Genomic DNA, 19,139 nt, shown 5'->3' with positions numbered 1-19,139 from the left:
CATCTAGTCCAATATTCTCACAGTGGCCACTGTGGGCGACCTGCAAACAGGACCTGATCACAAGGACGTTCTCCCCTCCTGTAGCTTCCAGCAACTGGAATTCCGAAGTATCACAGCCTCCAGCTGTGGCGGCAGAAGCATAGCCATCACGGCTAGGAGCCGTTGACAGCCCTCTGTTCCATGAATTTGTTCAACCTCTTTTAAAACCATCTAGGTTGATGGCCATCATTGCCCCTTGTGGGAGCAACTTCCCTAGTTGAACTGTACACTGCATGAAGAAGTACTTTTTTAAATGTGCCCCAAATCTTCCAACATTTAGCTTCGGTTCAACTCCCAGTGCGGGTGAACCAGCCACGCTCCCCTAAATCTGCCTCTGCTGGCTGGGCGAATGGAGTCCAACAACCTATGGAGGGGCACAGAACTGCTCCAATTCCCAGTGGGGAGGAGTTGCAATGAACTGTGTGGCCACCCACTCCCCACCGGGGGCGGGGGACTTAGTCCCCCATTGCCCAGGGGATCCTGGCCACGTCAGAGCCCGGCCAGCCAATCCGCCGGCTGGGGGGGCGTGGCAGGGACCATTTAATCTGCCTCTGCTGGCTGGGGCTAATGGAGTCCAACAACGTATGGAGAGCCACAGTTTATCCATCTCTGTTTAGAGAAGAATGTAAGGAAATCACTGCTGGAATAGACCACATGGCTGCCTAAGTGCAGAATCCTGGTCTCACAATTTCCAACCAGATGCTTATGGGAACATACTTATGGGAACATAGATCGTAGACCTCCACTCCCCCCTGCCCACTGTTGTTTTTTTTAAGCATTTCAGGTTTTAAAATCGGCACAAAGCTAGGAATGAGTGCTTCAGTCTACAGCACCAGCATCTTTTGAGCTCAGATTCAAAGGAATATAGTGTCTGGATTTTTATTTAATACTATCTTGTTTGAACACGCACATCAACGTCAAGCACAATTTCCAGCAGCATTCACTTGGCAGAAGCTTTGATAAATCTTTGCCTGGGTGATGCTATTTCAAAGCGTCAAAACTTTGAACTGCAAAAATTGACTGATCCTTATCTGGACCAGCTGAGTTCACATAGGAGGCATCCATCGTTAGCATCCTGTTGTGACATCAAGGTATGTAATCGTACCTAGGGCCGAGGAAACACAAGGGTACTTGTCACAGCTTGAAGAAACAAGAGCACTGTGTACATCTACGCAGAGCTCAAGTGTAGGAGTATAGATGCAGTCAATTAAGGAGTTTGCTAGGCTGAGATGGATGAAAACACACAGATTGCTTAGGGGGACCAAAGAATTGGTGGTTTAAAGAGCCTGTTTTGCTCAGTTCCGTGGTGCTTTGAATGTGAGCATCCTTGAGGATTTGGAATAAGCCAAAATGTGGGGTGTAAATAAAAATTAAAAAATATTCTAATCCAGTTAACATGTCAAACATGGAGTGAGGAAGATGTTGCTGGATTATAACTCCCAGTTGGAGCCTAAATTCCCTTCTTAAATTAATCTGGTGAATTCTCTTTGGGAAACATTAACGTAGATTTTTCTGCAGATCTTAATTTTCCTCTGGTATATTAATGTGGCCCCTCCACTGTTGTGGATAAAGTTGTGCTCTATCCAGGCTAGATTTTGCAACGTGTTGTGTACCAGACTATACTTAAAGGCAGTTCAGAAACTTCAGCTGCATCAATACACTGCAATCAGAATGCTGGCGATATCACATTGACATTAAAATAGCTACACTGGATTTCAGTGCCTTTCAAAGCATAAATCAGAGTGATTAACTTAACCGTCAAAGCTCCAGTAGGAACTTGTAGCTGGACTACAATTCCCATCATCCTTAACCTGTGTCTATTGCCAGCTGGGGCAAGAGGGATATGGCAACATCTGGAAGGTCACAGGGTCTCCATCATGCTCTAATGCAGGGTTTCCCAAAGTTGGGTCTCCAGTTGTTTTTCTGACTACAGCTCCCATCATCCCTTAACTAGCAGGACCAGTGGTCAGGAACGATGGGAATTGTAGTCCAAAAACAGGGGAGCGACCCAAGTTTGGGAAACCCTGCTCTAATGGGTTAGGACTTGAATACATGAATGCCTGTCTTCAGCCCAAATATCTCCATTAAAAGGAATTACCATATTTTTCCATGTATAAGACTATATTTTCTCGCATTTTTTTCAACTTTAAAATTGGGGGTCATCTTATACATGGATAGTATATATGGGAGACGGGCAACTGATGGAATCTCCAAAAATAGGGGGCATGTTGTACACGGAAAAATATGGTATTCAGATGCCCCCACCAGGTGGATTCAAATGTATGGCGACCAGGGTGAGGGAGTACTGGCCCCCAATTTGTATGATGCCCTTGTAAGACAACTGAGGGACGCACCAATTCCTGCATCATTTTTCTTGGAGACTTTTAATAATTCTTAAGTTTTGTAATTCTATGTTTTTACTTCCACTGTTTGGAAGGTTGAATTGAAACTGAAATTTAATTTTTGAGCGTGTTCGGTATAGAAAATAAATAAATAAATAAAAAGATATCTAAGCCATTATTTCATCACTCTGCTACATTTTATCATTTCATTGTAGGCCTATTATTTTGGTATGTTCCCTTGAATATCGATAAAGAAAAGCAACTCATAAATATTTTGAATAAATAAATAAAATCCCAGTGCCAATAAAATCCCTCCCAGAGCTGAACTGAGGCGTGAGGAAATTTGCTGATTCAAAACAAAATGTTGAAAATGAACTCTTTAAACCTATTGCGTTAGGTATGTGGGTTGCTTTGCTTCCAGAGAAATGTTTGTAGGATGTTGCATTATGTATTTAGCTTTCTTGGCTTCCAAAGAAAAGTGTGTAGGATGTTCGAGTTTCAACATCCCATATTCAACTTATTTATCATTCCTCATGAGGCCTTAAGGGCACAAAGTGTTAGATCATTTAGCTGCAGGAAAGCCAAGGCAATTATAAAGCAATTCACAATATAGTGATCTGGCATAAACAAATGGCGTCATTTAAAATCATTAATATAGTTTATTTATTTATTTATCTGTCTATCAAATTTAATTATATGCCACCCTCCCTCCCAAGCATAGCCCACAGAGGGGCAAGCATATCTGTAATAAAAATAAAATAAAAACTTGTTTAAAACATCAAAAAACAAAGAAACACAATAAAACATGTAACCAATCAGGCCTTTGGCTGATTCTACAGCCTTTTGAATGTGTCTGTGAGAAAGGGTGGGTGGGTGTGTGTGCGTGTGTGTGTGTGTGTGTGTGTGTGTGTGTGTTATTGCTTTGCTGTTTTGCTTTCGCTATTTCCTAGCAGTTCGAAAGCACGTCAAAGTGCAAGTAGATAATTAGGTACCGCTCTGGCGGGAAGGTAAACAGCTGCTCTGCTGTGGTTCGCCAAAAGCGGCTTAGTCATGCTGGCCACATGACCCAGAAGGTGTATGCTGGCTCCCTCGGCCAATAAAGCGAGATGAGCGCCACAACCCCAGAGTCAGCCACGACTGGACCTAATGGTCAGGGGTCCCTTTACCCTTTACCTTTATCCTGTATTTTATTCTGTCAAACGCCCTGCGATCTTAGGATGAAGGGCGGTATATATAAATCTAATAAATCAAATAAATCAAAAACAAATGGCCATTCTTCAATGCTGCTAAGAGAATAGAACTCTGCTGCTTTAAAATAAAAAAAATCAGTGTTTTCCTCCCTCCTCTCTCTCTCCCTCTCCCTCTCTGTTCTCACTCTTACTGCAGGCTGAGAATGCTTTGCTGCTGCTGCTGCTGCTGCTGCAGGCTTCTCGCCCTATCCATAAGGTTGAGTTAGCCAAGGTGGAGGATGGGAGCAGCATGGAACTGTCCCAGCTCCTCAATGAGATCAGGGCAAACTATGAAACGCTCATCACCAGAAGTCAGATAGAGACCATCCTCTCAGCAGGGACCCAGGTAATGATTATATACAGAAAGGCACCTACCCGAATAAGGAGGCAAGCCAATGTGTACTCAGTTCCTCTCTCAGCCTCTGTGAGGTACAGTATTTTCTTTTCCAATGCAGCCTTTTATTGGGGAAAGGGAATCGCGGTGTGTGTGTGTTATTCCGTTCTTTCTCCTCTCATACTGCAGTATATCTAGCCCGAAAAACTGCGGGGAAATACATGAAGGTATAAGAGTCGTGTCACCTTGCATCTATCTGTTTATGTACCGTAAATAGGATGGCAAAGGGTTTTTGTGATTCCCACCCCCTCACCCCAAATGAAATAGTACTCTTGGCTCATTTTGAGATGATTCTTTTTTTGTTGGGGGGGGGATAAAGTAGGCATCCTTTAGCAGTTGTGTATAGGAGCCATTTTAAGGTGGGTTAAGATTTCTAGCCACTTTTAAGGTTGTGGGAGCCTGTGCTTTAACCCTCGGGGTAATATTTACGGTGTCCCCCCAGAAAACGAGTGCCGTAGTGTTTTGCAATGCCTTGCCTTGTTCCAGCTCTCGTATTTATTAAAGGTTATCCGGTCACAATGACACCATTAGACATCCACACAGAAATAAACATCTGTGAATCACAGCTGGACAATTAGTCTGAGTACCGCAACACATCATAAACCAAGATATGTAAGCTAGTTGCAGGCTGATTTTATCACCCTGCTACACTTTAAATATGGTTATTTCTGAATGTATGGTCCTATTATTATCTCACGGCAAGCTTGCTTCTGGTGTAAGGTGATACTACTTGTATGTTCCAGCAGCTTTCAAATCCTGTCCCAAGAGGCTGGGATGGGTTACAACAACTTGTCCTCACAGCAGCCTGCTAGGTTAGGCCCAGAGGCACTGACATGCCTGTCCAGAGAGTTTCTCGGCAGAGCAGCAACTTGAACCTTGGTTTCCCCACATCTCAATGCACCAAGCTGCTCTGTGCAACATGTATGTGAACCACTGACAGCAACATAAGTTGTTGAAAACAAGGGACCCCTGACCACTAGGTACAGTCGTGGCTGACTCTGGGGTTGCAGCGCTCATCTCGCTTTATTGGCTGAGGGAGCCAGCGTACAGCTTCCGGGTCATGTGGCCAGCATGACTAACCCACTTCTGGCGAACCAGAGCAGTGCACGGAAATGCTGTTTACCTTCCCACCGGAGTGGTACCTATTTATCTACTTGCACTTTTGACATGCTTTCGGACTGCTAGGTTGGCAGGAGCAGGGACCGAGCAATGGAAGCTCACCCCATCGCAGGGATTTGAACCACCGACCCTCTGATCAGCAAGTCCTAGGCTTTGTGGTTTAACCCACAGCACCACCCGCGTCCTGAAATACCTATATACCATACCTATATACCAATGGTCCTGGGTCAACAGAAAAGCTGTAGGATAGGGCAGGGGTGAGGAACTTTCTTCAGGCCTCATACCCTCCAACTGTCCTCATAATTCTGCATCACTATCACTGCTGGGAAGGGGCTATTGTTGGTTTTGCATGTTAAGATTTTTATTAAAGTTTTTCAGGATGCAGACAACCCCTCCCCGTGCAAAGCCCAGCTAGCTCCAGTGCCCACCCTTGACCCCATAACCTCCTTGCCCCCACACCCCTCAACTCCAGCCCCCCACAGGCCTGTCTTCATCCTGCCAGCTACACACACACACCCAGCGCGTGTTCCTGCCCATGGTCTCCTCTAGCCGCCACTTTCTCTTCAGACCTGACCTGGCTCACTTTCTCCTTCTTGTTTTTATTTGGCCTGGTCAACTGGATGGGGACCCACCAGGTTGGAGAGTCACAGCCTCCCACAATGGGGACGGGGACGTCAGTGTCCCCGTTGCCTCGCTCCCCCTTCTCCTTCTCTACCCGCTACTTGTGCTGCTGATACTCTGCTGGCTGGCCGCTCTAGCTCCCTCGCTCGAACCCGGTGCAAGACTCTTCCTCCCCCCCCCCAACCCACCTACTACAACTCCCAGGAACAGCAGCAAAGGAGGTGACAGAAGAGGAGGTCTCAGTCAGCAACTCTCTCATCCCTGCTTCCCCCAGCGTGAAGCCATATCTGATTAGTGCACTTCAACAAAGATGGGGATTTCGGATTCTGTGTGAGAAAGTGAGAAGCCACAATGGCTTAAGGGTTTTCATGATGGTCCCGGCATTTTCAGGGCAGTTGGAGGCTATGAGGCCACATTCACTCGTGATCAACCTTCGGGGGGTGAGTGGTGCATGCCAGTGAGTCCTTTATCTCTCTCACATGAAATAGCTGAGGAAATAAGTTTGAGTACAGTGAGAAGGGAGAGACCCTGAAAGGAGTCAAAGTGGCTGTTTTAAAGCATCCCAGCTTCACTCAAACCTCTGCTGATGTTTAAAACTGCCATTTTCCTCTCAGAGTTGCTCCTCGCTTGCTTTACTGACTGCAACACGACCTGTTGTTTAAAACGGCCACTTTTTTTTTTCTCACAACGCTACCCCCTTCTCACTGTACTTAAACTTCTCCCTCTTTCATTCCTCAGCTACCTCATGTGAGAGAGACCAAGGAAGGAGAGGTCTCAAATATTCCATTGTAGTGTCACACACTGTATTTCACTCCTGGTGCCATGTGTTGTCTTCAGCACAAAGTTCCAGATTCCGTGTAATAATTTAGAATAGATATTTTATTAATAAGCCATATATGTGCATAAGCCATCAGCTGAACTTAACCTTCCCTAACTGAACAAGCTAACTGACAGCCTTGCTTTTAATAATCTATTTAACTTAAAAGATATAGTACCGTGCGTTTCACAATGGTTCACACGCAAAAGGGGCTGTTATTATAGGAGAGAGGATGAGTCGTGGAAAAGGGGTGGTCCGTGTTCAAGGTCGAGTTGAGGAGGGAAAGGGAGTGAAGGTGAAAATGGGGGTGTAAAGGGAGCTGCAAAAAAAAGGAGGGAGAAGGAGGCATGGGAAGGGGGTGAGCATGAAAGCTGGGGCATGAAGTGTCCGCAGAACAGGAGGGAAAAGTAGCTTCATAATCGGATGGAAGGTGACAAGGGTGCTAAGGCATTGCAATGTGTGGAAGAAGAAAGATGCATGGGTTTCCCATGAGGGTGGTTTGTGAGCAAGGGTCAGAGGCACAAAAAGAGGAGCAGGAGGAGGCATGGACATGAAGGTGAAGGTGAAGGTGAAGGTGAAGGTGAAGGTGAAAAGAGGTGCAAAGCAGGGCTACAGAATAAAGGGGAGAAGTGCCTTCAGAAATGGAACTGGAGAGGTGAAAAGTGAGCTTAATAGTTGCATGAGATGGAAAGGGGATTAATGGAAAGGGGAGAATGGCAGGCCGGGGGGGGGAGGTTGGCAAGTGTAGCCCCTAGTAAAGAACCGTAAGAAGGGACAGCAAATGGAGCCTTGGAGTTGCCTGCCAACAGCATCAAACTGAACAAACATACAGGTCACATTCATCCTCATATCATATTTCATGTTTCTGCCTGGATTGCAAGTATTTTTGTTTTTCTAAATGTGAACCTATATGTATACATATTAATTAGCTGCATATGCAAATTCCATGCATATATTTGACCTTTGTTGTGAGGATGTACTTCCTTCTTCTTCTTCTTCTTCTTCTTCTTCTTCTTCTTCTTCTTCTGGAAATGCATAAATAACCATCCTAAAGCATGAATTTCTTCTGCATATACCATGAACAGCACAAACCAGGCCTTAGATGACGTCCGCCATGCCTACAGTCACTCCCCTGTTATTTGGGGATGTGTCAAGCAAAGGCAATTTGTCATCTGGTAATGACAGAGTACATGCATTTCTTCAGAAGGAACAAAGCTAGGTATTTGTAAAAATATTACCTCAGAAGTATGTGTCAGTAGAAATCCACAACTTATGTCTGAACTAGTTGCCGACGATTATTTTCTAGCAGCCAGATGAGAAGTCAAATTCCAATATGATGCTTCAGCAGTGTTTATGCATTTTCAAACAGGTATCAGATCCATCGGGCTGAGTAAAATTATATAGCCCAGGCTTTATCTGGGTTAATAAATACATGAAATTATTATTAGGGTTTTTTTGTTGTTGTTTTTAAACCCATTTAATCTGTGATCCATTTTGCCGCTTTCAGACCATCATTTTCTTTCTTGTTTTTAAGGCTAACCTTTTTTGTCCTACATATATATTATGTATTCTCATTAAAGACTCAAATATTATATATTGTTCACATGTTCTAGTACAAATGGGGGGGTGGCTTTTGGCCAGGGGACTATTTTAATTCCCTGCCAATAAATGTAATTACAAAAATGAAGACAGAATGACAAGTTTTTCCAGAAGCACCTTGGGGGGGAAGAAGCAACATGAGCTTTCTGAATGTCACTGTTGAAGTGGAGCCATCAAGCATCCTTATCTGGGGTTAATTGTGCAAAGTACCTATTATCCCCCAAAGCCTCTGGAGTGCTATCTTATCTATGTCTACTATTGCCTCAGAATTGCTGCCTCCAGAATTGTCCCATAGTACCAAGGGCGCGTCTCATGCAGCGTGGGGCAACCGGGTACACCTGTCCTGAGCCTCTGAGGGCTACGTTGGCCTGGCTGTGTGTGCGCCAGGGGCCTGCTGAACTTACGCCATCATGCCAAGAATGCCTCCCATGTCCTCAGACAAGCTCTGGACATGCCTGGCCCCATATATATATGATTTATTGACCAGTGGGCTGTATTTTGTCAGGACTGACCCTCTCTGCAACAACACACCGACTGCATCACATTCCTCCTGTGTAGGTGCATGCCCAGTACTATTAAGGACAGAAAGGCACTATACAAATGATATTTTTTTTAAAAAAAAGTAAATAATATCTGGACCGCTATGATGTCACCAAATGTCTCACAGTTCTGTTGTTGGAAGACTTCCCTGCGCTGGCTTAACTCAAATAGGTAGATGAAGAAATGTGAGGTGTTGAAATTACCGTATTTCCTTGAATGTAATCCACACTTTTTTTGGCCAAATTCTGCCGTGAACATTAGTGTGTGCATTAGATTTGACGGTGCATTAGATTTGATTGCAAACTTGCTTGGATGGGGTGATCAAGTTCTGCCGAGTCCGCTTTTTTTCCTTTGGGCACCATGAAAAAAGACGAGCTCTTGCTAACTGGGAGGTCCGGTCGCTCTTTGCCACTCCGCTGCCACCGCTGCCATCCTTGCCACAGGAGGGGGAGAGCCACGTGGGTCAGCAGAAGCCTCTGGAGCCGGGTGAAGTGAGTCGGGGGCTCAGTGAGCATCACGGGAGTTTGCTTGTACAAACACACTGCCTTTCCCCTCGCCCCGCTCAGCACGCAAGCCGCTGATTCAAGATCGCCCTGTCTTGGTTCCCCCCCCCCCCCGCCGAACAAGGACTTGGCCTTACTGGTGAACAAGGTGAATGTTGCAGGAACTGGCCTTGTCATGCGAAAAGGAGTCTGGCTGCAGGCACAGTAGCCCATTTGCGCTGGGACGGTATTTGAGACGGAAAATGGCGGCTCTCAGGAGAGAAGATTGAACAGGCCTTGGGAGTGCACTTTTTGCCAATGCACATTACATTTGCAAGCAAATACCTTTTTGGGTTTCAAGGTTTTGAAAACTAGGGTGTGCATGAGATTTGAATAAATATAGTACGCAGGTTAGCAGATTCTTCATGTTGTCTGACCGAGTAGTGTTTCTGAATTATGGTCTTAATGAGCACTCTGGGATTCAAACCATTTGCCTCCCCCCGCCCCCAGTGATATCCAAGCAACTGACTCATAGACACCTTGACTGTATTTTGAACTTTCTCAAGAAGCTTCAGTGAGTCCTTAAGTCAGTGAGTCCTTAACAGTGTATTTCTGCATCCTAGAATTTTCTGGGAAGCCCTTAGAATTTCCCCCTAATTCCCATTGGAACAAAGCCAAATACTTTTCCATGTATAAGACTATTTTTCTTTCTTTAAAAATCATACTTAAAAGTGGGGGTTGTCTTAGACATGGGTAATGCATAGGGTGGACGTTTGATTGGTTGCTGCATCAATGGGTGGTGTTGATTGGCTGACGCTCCAGCAGTTGGGCTGGTGATTGGTTACAGATGCTTCAGGTTAGAGACGCTTCAGGTTACAGACTCCACTAACCCAGAAATAGTACCTCAGGTTAAGAACTTTGCTTCAGGATAAGAACAGAAATCGCACGGCGGCAGCACGGCAGCAGCGGGAGGCCCCATTAGCTAAAGTGATACCTCAGGTTAAGAACAGTTTCAGGTTAAGAACGGACCTCCAGAACGAATTAAGTTCTTAACCCGAGGTACCATTGTACTGTATATGGATGACATTTTATAAATAAGCAAACAATATTGTGGAGTAACCTCTGGAGTTGTGCCAATGTGTCCTTTGAAACATGCCAAGTCCCTCAACGGGAATTGTGCAATTAGTTCTTCTTGGGTCTTCTTTGAGCTTCAGTGTGTCTGTCTTGGCACATATCAGGTTGAGCTGCATGAAGGCATCTTGGTTTAAGCACTGGTACTAAAGATCCTGTGGTGAATGAAACCTGGCCTTGTAGCAGCTGCTGAGTTCTTCAAATCCTATCCACAGGAGCCACCATTAAATACAAGAGCAACGTCAGCCTTTCTGATGTGTTGGCGACCTAGTACTTGCTGCAGATTGTATGCAGGCAGAACATTCTCTCCCACCCCAATGTTAAGCCTGAAGTTAGGAGAAACACATGGAACGCCATGGCCCAGAGCAATCAGCATTCTGATCACCCTGAAACACTGCATCTATCAAGGATGATGGTGGCTGTAGCCTAACAATACCTGAAGAAACACAGGTTTCCCATCCCTGCAATAAAGAATAGTGGTGGGGGTCGCTTTGCAGTCATCCATAAATTCATCTTAATGTTTTGGTATGTAAGGTAGACGGCACACACTCACAGAGCTCTACAGCCCATCTTGTTATATCTAACAGTGTTTCCCAGACTTGGGTCTCCAGCTGCTTTTGGACTACAGTTCCCATCATCCCTGACCACCAGTCTCGCTAGTGAGGGATTATGGGAGTTGTAGTCCAAAAACAGCCGGAGACCCAAGTTTGGGAAACTCTGCTCTAGCATTTTGTTCTCAGTTTGTAGGCGGCAAGTCCCTTCTGTTACCATGTCCTGTGCTCAAAGTGGGGTGAGGTGGGTTAGAACATATGCCATTTCTTTTCAGGCAGACGTATGACCACCCCGTCCATTTTATTTTATTTTTGCTTTTGCTCCCAACTGTGAAATCATTCAACTCCCTTCAGAACCATCTTGTTTCAATGATAGTATAATAAAACGAAGAAGACTTGAATTGTGCACCGGGTGTGCTTTGTTTCAGGAACCTAAGACTCATTTACACAGCCAAATTTGAAATTTTCAGTGTGGGGCATCTTGAACTGATGTGGCCAATGCTTCCTCTTTGCAGCTAGAAGAAGCCACTAGTGAAAGAATGAGCAAAGACGAGGAAGCGCTAAAAGCAGCCAGGGCAGAGCTAAATGAAGCAAGACGCCAGTGGCACCATATGCAGATGGAAATTGATTCTCTCCATGCTGTGGTAAGTCTGATTGAGCAGCTGGGCTGTCTGTGCAGAGAGGAGGTGAAATTGCTTGCTGTTTTCCCTTGGGCTCACAGTATCCAAGGTAACTTTACAGACTCCATTTTCCAGGGACATCCCTGATTTAGAGAAGTCGGTTTCTGATTTGATCCTGGAATGTCCCACTTTTCCTTAGGATGTCCCTATTTTCATTGGAGAAATGTTGGAGGGTATGGAGTTATCCGACCTCCGAGCCGTCTGAAGGCAATCCTGTATAGGGAAGTGTTTTTTAATGTTTTATTATGTTTTGATATATGTTGTAAGCTTCCCAGAGTGGCTGGGGCAGCCCAGTAAGATGTGTGGGGTATAAATAGTAAAATTATCATTATGGAGTGGGACGTCCCTATTTTCATTGGAGAAATCTTGGAGGGTATGGCTTTATCTCTACCATTCCCAGCACTGTAGGCTGGGTCTGAGGTGAGCCTGGAATAAGACAGGAGTCAGGAAGAACAAAGGCAGCAAAAAGGGTCAAACAATAAGCTAGAAGTCAGGACCAGTTTGCTTCATGGCTAGATCATAGTTTACTGTATCAGGAACTCATATAGGGTGCTCCTGCCAGGCAACCCCAATAGTTCAGTCTGCTGCTGCATCTCTCTTCCGACTTTTATTCCTGATTTGTTGCTGCCTCCTTAGTCTACGGTGCCTACTACTTGTGATAAGTTCTATTTTCTTGTCACCTAGATTGTGAAAAGGATGGCCTGGGAGGAGATTGGCAAGGGAAAGGTCACATGGAGAAATGGGAAATGGAACCCATAATCCTCTATTGTTATCAGACAGCAACAGCAGCATTGTGGGAAAGGGAAACAATATTGTGGGATCTCCATAGTCAAATCCATTAGGACAGGCATAGGCAAACTTGGCCCTCCAGATGTTTTAGAACTACAACTCCCATCATCCCTAGCCAACAGGACCAGTGGTCAGGGGTGATGGGAGTTGTAGTCTCGAAACATCTGGAGGGCCGAGTTTGCCTATGCCTGCATTAGGACATGGGTGACTTCCCACAGCAAGCATGACCTTGTGCCATGCTCCTAGGGCAGCCATTTTGTGATTGGCGCCCACAGTACTTTCTCAAAATTCAAAATGTTTCCACTGGTCGCTGAAGGTTGGCAATTCCTGCATTAATAGATCTCATCCCTGTAGCCAAATATCTGCAATCAACCCTGATTGAATTTAACTACAGTAGAACCTCAGTTTTTGAATGTAATCCGTTCTGGAAGACCGTTTGACTTCCAAAACATTCGAAAACTGAAAACTCAATCACTGGCGGAGGAAGAGGAGTGTGGAGGGAACGCACCACCCCTGGCAGCGCAATCCCGGTGGGATGCCAGCACGGCTTCCCCCCGCCCATGCTGGGTGCCACACACCCTCAGGCGGCATGCCACACCTCCAGGACATGCGCCAGCCACGCCCCCACCTGCTCTCCACCCCCCAGTGCCGGAGCATGAAGCTCCGCCACTGAACTAAATACGGAAGCCTCAATACAATAGGGAAACTCAAAACGTAGCACGTTCAGCTTCTGAAAATAGTTCAAAAACCAGAACAGTTACTTCCAGGTTTTCAGTGTTCAAAAACTGAAACCTTCGCCTTCCGGGACGATCAAAAACCAAGGTTCCACTGTTTTATATTGCTCAGAATATAAAGGTTTGTGACAAATACTGATTTTATTAGTTTGAATTTAATTTAAAATGTAAAGTTGATTGTGTATGTGTGTTTTTTAAAAGTTATTTATCCCCTCCTTTGTTTTTTTTTAATGGTCCTGGGCTTTTTAGAAGTACATTCAGGAATTGAAACCAGTAATCTAATTTAACAGGAAAAGGGCCTGGAAAATTCTCTGCGCACCACAGAACAGCGGTACCAGACACAACTGAAGCACCTGGAAGCAGAGATTGAAGGCCTGGAGAGAGAGCTACACAAAGTGCGGCAAGGGATTGAAAAGCAGCTGCAGCAACACGAAATATTACTAAACACTAAGATGAGGCTTGAGCAAGAAATAGCTACGTACCGCAGTCTGCTGGAGAGGGAGGAGAAAAGGTACCCACATACAGGGATGGGCAATAGGTAGATCAAAATCTGCTGCTATTTCACAGTCAATCGATAAGTGTTCCCAATTCTGAATTGTTCAAAAGCAGCAGCAGTTAAAAACCTAAATCAGGTTGATCCAATGTATGTTTGCGGGGAAACCAGGAAGCTCTTGTATGAAAGGACTTTTGAGCTCAGTTCTGTTACTGAAAGCAGATTCCTGGATTTAATTTGTGCTCTGCCCCTTTATTCCAAGTGTACGTCAGCACAACAACCCCACAACTATTATTATAGTTGGTGGGTTGGTGGATATCGAAACCTGATATCCACCAACAAAACAAAAAATATCCAGCAAGCCTGAAGTCTGGCAGCCCCCGATTTAGAAGGCTCTAACCATAAGCAGGCCCATTCTACATTCTTACACTTTCTTCCTCTTTTTCTTTCAAGGTTTCATCGTTCTGCGTGCCAAGACAGAAAAGGCGACAAAAAGCGCACCACTAGCCAAATAGCGTTTATCTTACCTTCAGGTGAGTTTTCTTAAGACCTGGAATTAACATAAAAAGACAGCTCACCATTTAGGCAAAGCTGAATGTGAATCAGAACTTGTAGGAGTTTAAGAAAATAACCCACTGGGAAATAAGAGGCAACTCTGTAATTTTGGAAACTTCAAATGGGCAGAATAGGTTGGGCTAGGTGAGCACAATGTGTGGCACCTATTCTGAACCATTTGCTTTGGTTATCGGTGGGTTCCCAGGCTCATCTCAAAGTGATGGTGTTGACCTTTAAAAACCTGATTATTTCAGGCCACTCCCCAACCCCTAATTTGGGGCTCTATTTCATGGGCCATTTAAAAATATGTAGCTTTGTACTGTTATTTAGATTGCCTGGTGTTGCTTTGAATTGTGTTGCATTTCCAGGATACGTAAGCCGTTTTGTGTGAGCTATGCAGGGTATAACTAACATGCTATACAGTCGTACCTTGGTTTTCGGACAGCTTAGTTCTCGAACGTTTTGGCTCCCAGACGCCGTCAACTCGGAAGTGACTGTTCTGGTTTGCGAACTATTTTTGGAAGCTAAACCTCCGACGGGGCTTCCCCAGCTTCCGATTGGCTGCAGGAGCTTCCTGCAGCCAATCAGGAGCTGCGCTTTGGTTTCCAAACGTTTTGGAAGTCGAATGGACCTCCAGAATGGATTCCATTCGACTTCCAAGGTATGACTCTATAGCAATTCACACAGTGGTTGGTTTGTTTGTTTGTTTGTTTGTTTGTTTGTGACAACCATGTTCAGGCTGCCCCTTCTAATCCCTCATTTGGCTCCTTGGACTACACAAGAAATTCCTTACAAACACATAACCTCCTCTTCTCCGAACACCGCACATCCCCTTATGATCAACTAATTACAGTTTCTCATTTTCTAATTGGACCGGGGGAAAAGTCATATATGGTTACTGATGCCTGTTCCTGCATAACAGTGAAAATTGCATTTTCTTTTCTGTTTTAATTTATACAGCAAGTGAGCTAAAGGCGCACGAGATTGAAAAAGTGGAAATACTAACAAAGCAAGCAGTCTTAAATGGAAATGTTGCAAAAGAGAGCGCAGAGGCTTGTGGAACGATACAGTAAGTGAAACTGAACAGCGCAGAGCGCTTACAAGCAATAAGGAAATGTTCTCTGAGGCGGGTTGAGCTTAGGACCTTTTGGGGGGGGCAACTAATACTACCACCTCCATCCACAAGAGACAAAATCCGCCAGAAAAATATCCTGCAGAAGTTTAACTCAGTGAGTGGGAAATGTGCAAGGCATTGGCAATGTGGAACATTTGCCAGTTAAAGTAGCAACCTCAGCTTGCTTCATAGTAGGGATGCTTCTGATCAAGCACTCTGTATCATCTTGTTTTCAGACAACATAGGGGTACCCAGTGTGGATGGCTTAAGGTCCACTGTGGGGGTTTTTTTTGGATTATTGGTTGTGGTTTGTTTGAGAAGCAAACCACAGTACGCAGTCTGCATGACAACCAAACCCAGTTATAGTGGTTTGTTTCTCCCATAGCTATTGGAAAGGAACAAGGCAAGTGAAAATCGCAGATTCACAGTAAACCATTAACTAACCTGATGTTTACCAAGAAACTAGGCCAATGAGTGATGGACTATTTATTCAGATGTCTCACTGTGTTCAATAGCAGTCTACATCCATACCATACCATACCATACCATACCATACCATACCATACCATACCATACCATACCATACTATAAATTCAGAACACATTTAAAGCCCATTACACACACACACCCCGCCAAAATCCCAGGAACTGTAGTTTACCTCCTTAGAGCTACAGTTCCCAGTATTCTTTGGGGGAACCACATGTTTTAAATGTGCTTTAAATTTTTAGTGTTGATGTGTCCTGTATATAGGACTGGAGCCCAAATGTTAAAAGGCATTCACAGAGGCATATAGCGAACATTAATTAGTACAAAACAAAAGCAACCATTGGTACTAAAGGCAGCCTAAAAACTCAGTGCAGATCCTTAAATCGGTGTTGCTTAGTTCAAAAGAATTTCTCTCCGCCTTCAGTCCTGAAGAAGGTTGTGAGAGCAGATTTCCATGGGTATCTTTCTTTCCATAGTATGAAATCCTGGTTGATCATTTTTCTAGGGCAGCACTTCTGTTTGGCATAAGTTCATGTGTAGCAAATTGGGCCCCTTTTATTTTACAAGTAAAAAACTGCAGAAAGGTTGCAACTTGCCATCATGTTTCCTGAGGGATACAGATTTTAAAACCAGGCCCCATATTTCAGCTGACTAAACAAAAACTCCGTGTGTGGTCGGGTCATGCCATTTCCCATCACTTTGTGAAATCCTAGCTTGAAGGTCTGTTCCACACTCATTCATCAGTATAATGTTTAATTTATTGTTTCAGGACGGAGAAAGTAGATGAAGTGATTAAAGAATGGGAAGGCTCTTTCTTTAAAGACAACCCTCGCTTAAGGAAAAAATCAGTTTCTTTGCGGTTTGATCTCCACTTGGCAGCCACAGATGAAGGTTGTTTACAGACTAAACAGAAAGGCTTGCCTGATATCGAAGTGAGATTGGTTATGAGGCGGTCTTGCAGTATCCCATCCATCAAAACCTAAATCTGCATCACACTTACCCAAAGATTATTCATGGATGGGTTTCAGAAATAAATGGCAGTATGGACCTAGGTGGACCACATGGTTGTCTCCTGTCTGTCAATACTAGGAGTATATTCTTTCAGCTAATATATATTCCTATAATCCTGTAATTATTTTGAAGATGGCTCATGCGTCTATATGAGAGGAAGTTACGGGAATCCTGACAAACAGAATTCCTGTTAGTTAAAACACCTGATGAAATACCTCTCCCGCCTTTATTTTCCTCCAGAGAAGAATTATTTATTTTTATAATTTTCATCAGTTCAATGTTTAACGGGTTCAAAGACTTGTCTCTGCAGAACTAAACATCTACATTTGAAAGGACTTCCTCTGCCACAGGATTATAAGTGATTATAACTTGTCTGTAGTCATTTTTATCTCCGTCATTTTATATATTTTCACCAACACCCCTTAGTCACGGTTACCTCCCAAGAACTGGTAATACAAAAGCTTCAAGAGGGCAAATAGGCCTCAAGCCATTTAATTCCAAAGTAGTACAATTAACACTCACTGTGAAACTCACTGCCCTTGTTCTGTCAGAATGGGTAGATAATTTTTCACTTACCTGAGATTCTATATTCCACCATAGCTGGATTTCTTCCAACAGATAAACCATGAAAATATTTCCTGGAGTTAGTTTAAAATCTGATTTAAGCCATACCTTGCCACCGATAATGGCATTGGTACTCTTATGGACTTTTGTGAGGTTAAGCTCAGATGAGCCTGCAACTGAGGCAATAATAATTTCCCCACTAGAAACATGTTCAAACTGCCTCTGACCGCTGCCTCTCATTGCTCAGTCCCTACTGGCCAAAGTGGCTTGCTTCCGATCGGCTCAAGTCTTTCCTAGTGTGCCCAAGCCACCAGAGAGATGCCCTAATGGGCAAGGTTCTTGTTGAAAACATGAGAATACAGCCATCAGAAAGCTATTTGAGCTATCCATTGCATGGGCCATATAAATTATTTTTGAGTACAGTACGTTTCTTGCTGGCCTTTCACTGTGACTTGGAATTTTAGCAAGTGAAAGACTTCCTTGAAAGGAATGGACAGTTCCAGTACTGGGTTATTGGTTTTTTCCAGACCAGACATTTATTTCATACATGTTTTATTACTTTTCTTCTTCGCACCAAAAGACGCTATGCAGGTAAAATGTTTTCTGTATCGATTTTGCAAATTCCTGCCAGCTCATGAATGGTGTATATTTTCTTGTTGTCTCAATAACCTGAAATCATTATTTCGAGCCCCACATTGGGCAAAAGCTTCCTTCATTGCAGGAGGTTGGAGTAGATGACCCCCATGGCCCCTTCCAACGCTGCGATTCTGCAGCTCAGTGAAATCACGACTTCCTTGAACCCAGTGGCAAAACTCTTGATTTCAATACATCCAGGGCTTCAGCTGCTATGCTGTAGTTATTACAGTAGCAGGGATGAAGGTATCTTAAGTATAACAGTCACTTTATGATCTACGTGCCTATATTATCCTTATTCTTATTTAATTTATTACTTGTGTTTCGTCCTAAGCTCCCAGGGCAGGTTGCAACATCACGACACAATATTAAAAACTGTTTCGAACAATTTAACCATTGCAGAAATAAGGTGAGTCGTTAAAATAAACATCTCAAAAGCCAGGGCAAAGAGGTACAACTAGCATTTGCTAGAAGCTGTATAAAGAAGGTGCCACACAAGGAGTTTCGCAATTTAGGTCACAGCTGCCCCTGAGCATCTGAAGGTGGAAGAAATACCAAGATGGCTGCCTCTGCCAGTCTTAGCACCCAAGGGAGTCTCTAGGTATTTGGGGAAAGAGACATTTAGGGCTTTGCACACTAATATGCACACCTTGAACTGGGCCTGGAAACCATGTGGTCTGTCGTCATCGTATTAACAACTGGAGGTATCTGCTTCACAGTCAATCAAATGATTCTAAAAAGGGCTACAAGCTTGAAGCCAACCTTGTGCTCAAATCTCACATGAATGATGACGTTAAGCCAAAAAGCTGGAATCCTGGCCCTGGTACTCCATCATCCCATTTCAGCTACAGAAGCTCTGCACACAAGGTTATAAGCAACAACAAAAAATAATGATAATGGATTTTAACGGCTTTTTAAATGTATTGCCTGGTGAATTCGGCTCTTGGCTACAAAAGTTCACGCTACAGTGGTGCCCCGCAAGACGAATGCCTCGCAAGACGAAAAACTTGCTAGACGAAAGGGTTTTGCGGTTTTTGAGCTGCTTCGCAAGACGAATTTCCCTATGGGCTTGCTTTGCAAGACAAAAACGTCTTGCAAGTTTGTTTCCTTTTTCTTAACACCGTTAATACAGTTGTGACTTGACTTCGAGGAGCAACTCATAGAACGCGGTGTGGGAGCGTTTTTTGAGGTTTTTGGTGATTTTTGAAGCTTTTCC

The 19,139-nt window shown here is 44.1% G+C and overlaps 1 protein-coding gene and 1 long non-coding RNA gene across 4 annotated transcripts; one reads left to right on the top strand and one right to left on the bottom strand.

Annotated features, from left to right (window-relative positions):
- Positions 1-679: 679 nt before the first annotated feature.
- LOC310690860 lies at positions 680-8,281 on the bottom strand. 2 transcript variants are annotated; one of them, XR_014518223.1, is made up of 3 exons: positions 7,800-8,281; positions 3,986-4,151; positions 680-1,144 (listed from the first exon to the last, which is right to left on the bottom strand). It is a non-coding gene; the product is annotated as an uncharacterized lncRNA (long non-coding RNA). The 2 variants fall into 2 exon arrangements; XR_014518224.1 differs by lacking the exon at positions 7,800-8,281 and adding an exon at positions 5,640-5,909 and having other exon boundaries at positions 906-1,144.
- KRT222 (keratin 222) lies at positions 3,758-18,892 on the top strand. Of its 2 annotated transcripts, none has more exons than XM_083470267.1 (6): positions 3,758-3,956; positions 11,380-11,508; positions 13,358-13,578; positions 14,014-14,093; positions 15,076-15,184; positions 16,485-18,892. In XM_083470267.1, the coding sequence occupies exons 1-6, from the start codon at positions 3,861-3,863 to the stop codon at positions 16,696-16,698; spliced, it is 849 nt and encodes a 282-aa protein (XP_083326393.1). In that variant the 5' UTR covers positions 3,758-3,860; the 3' UTR covers positions 16,699-18,892. The 2 variants fall into 2 exon arrangements, with proteins under 2 accessions (XP_083326393.1, XP_083326392.1); XM_083470266.1 differs by having other exon boundaries at positions 3,762-3,956; positions 14,014-14,045.
- Positions 18,893-19,139: the final 247 nt, after the last annotated feature.

The sequence above is a fragment of the Podarcis liolepis genome (genome assembly GCF_965112155.1).
Source record: "Podarcis liolepis genome assembly, chromosome: 13".
Lineage (NCBI taxonomy): Eukaryota > Metazoa > Chordata > Lepidosauria > Squamata > Lacertidae > Podarcis > Podarcis liolepis.
Note: the sequence above shows the minus strand (reverse complement) of the source record. Positions and strands in the feature narration are given on the sequence as shown.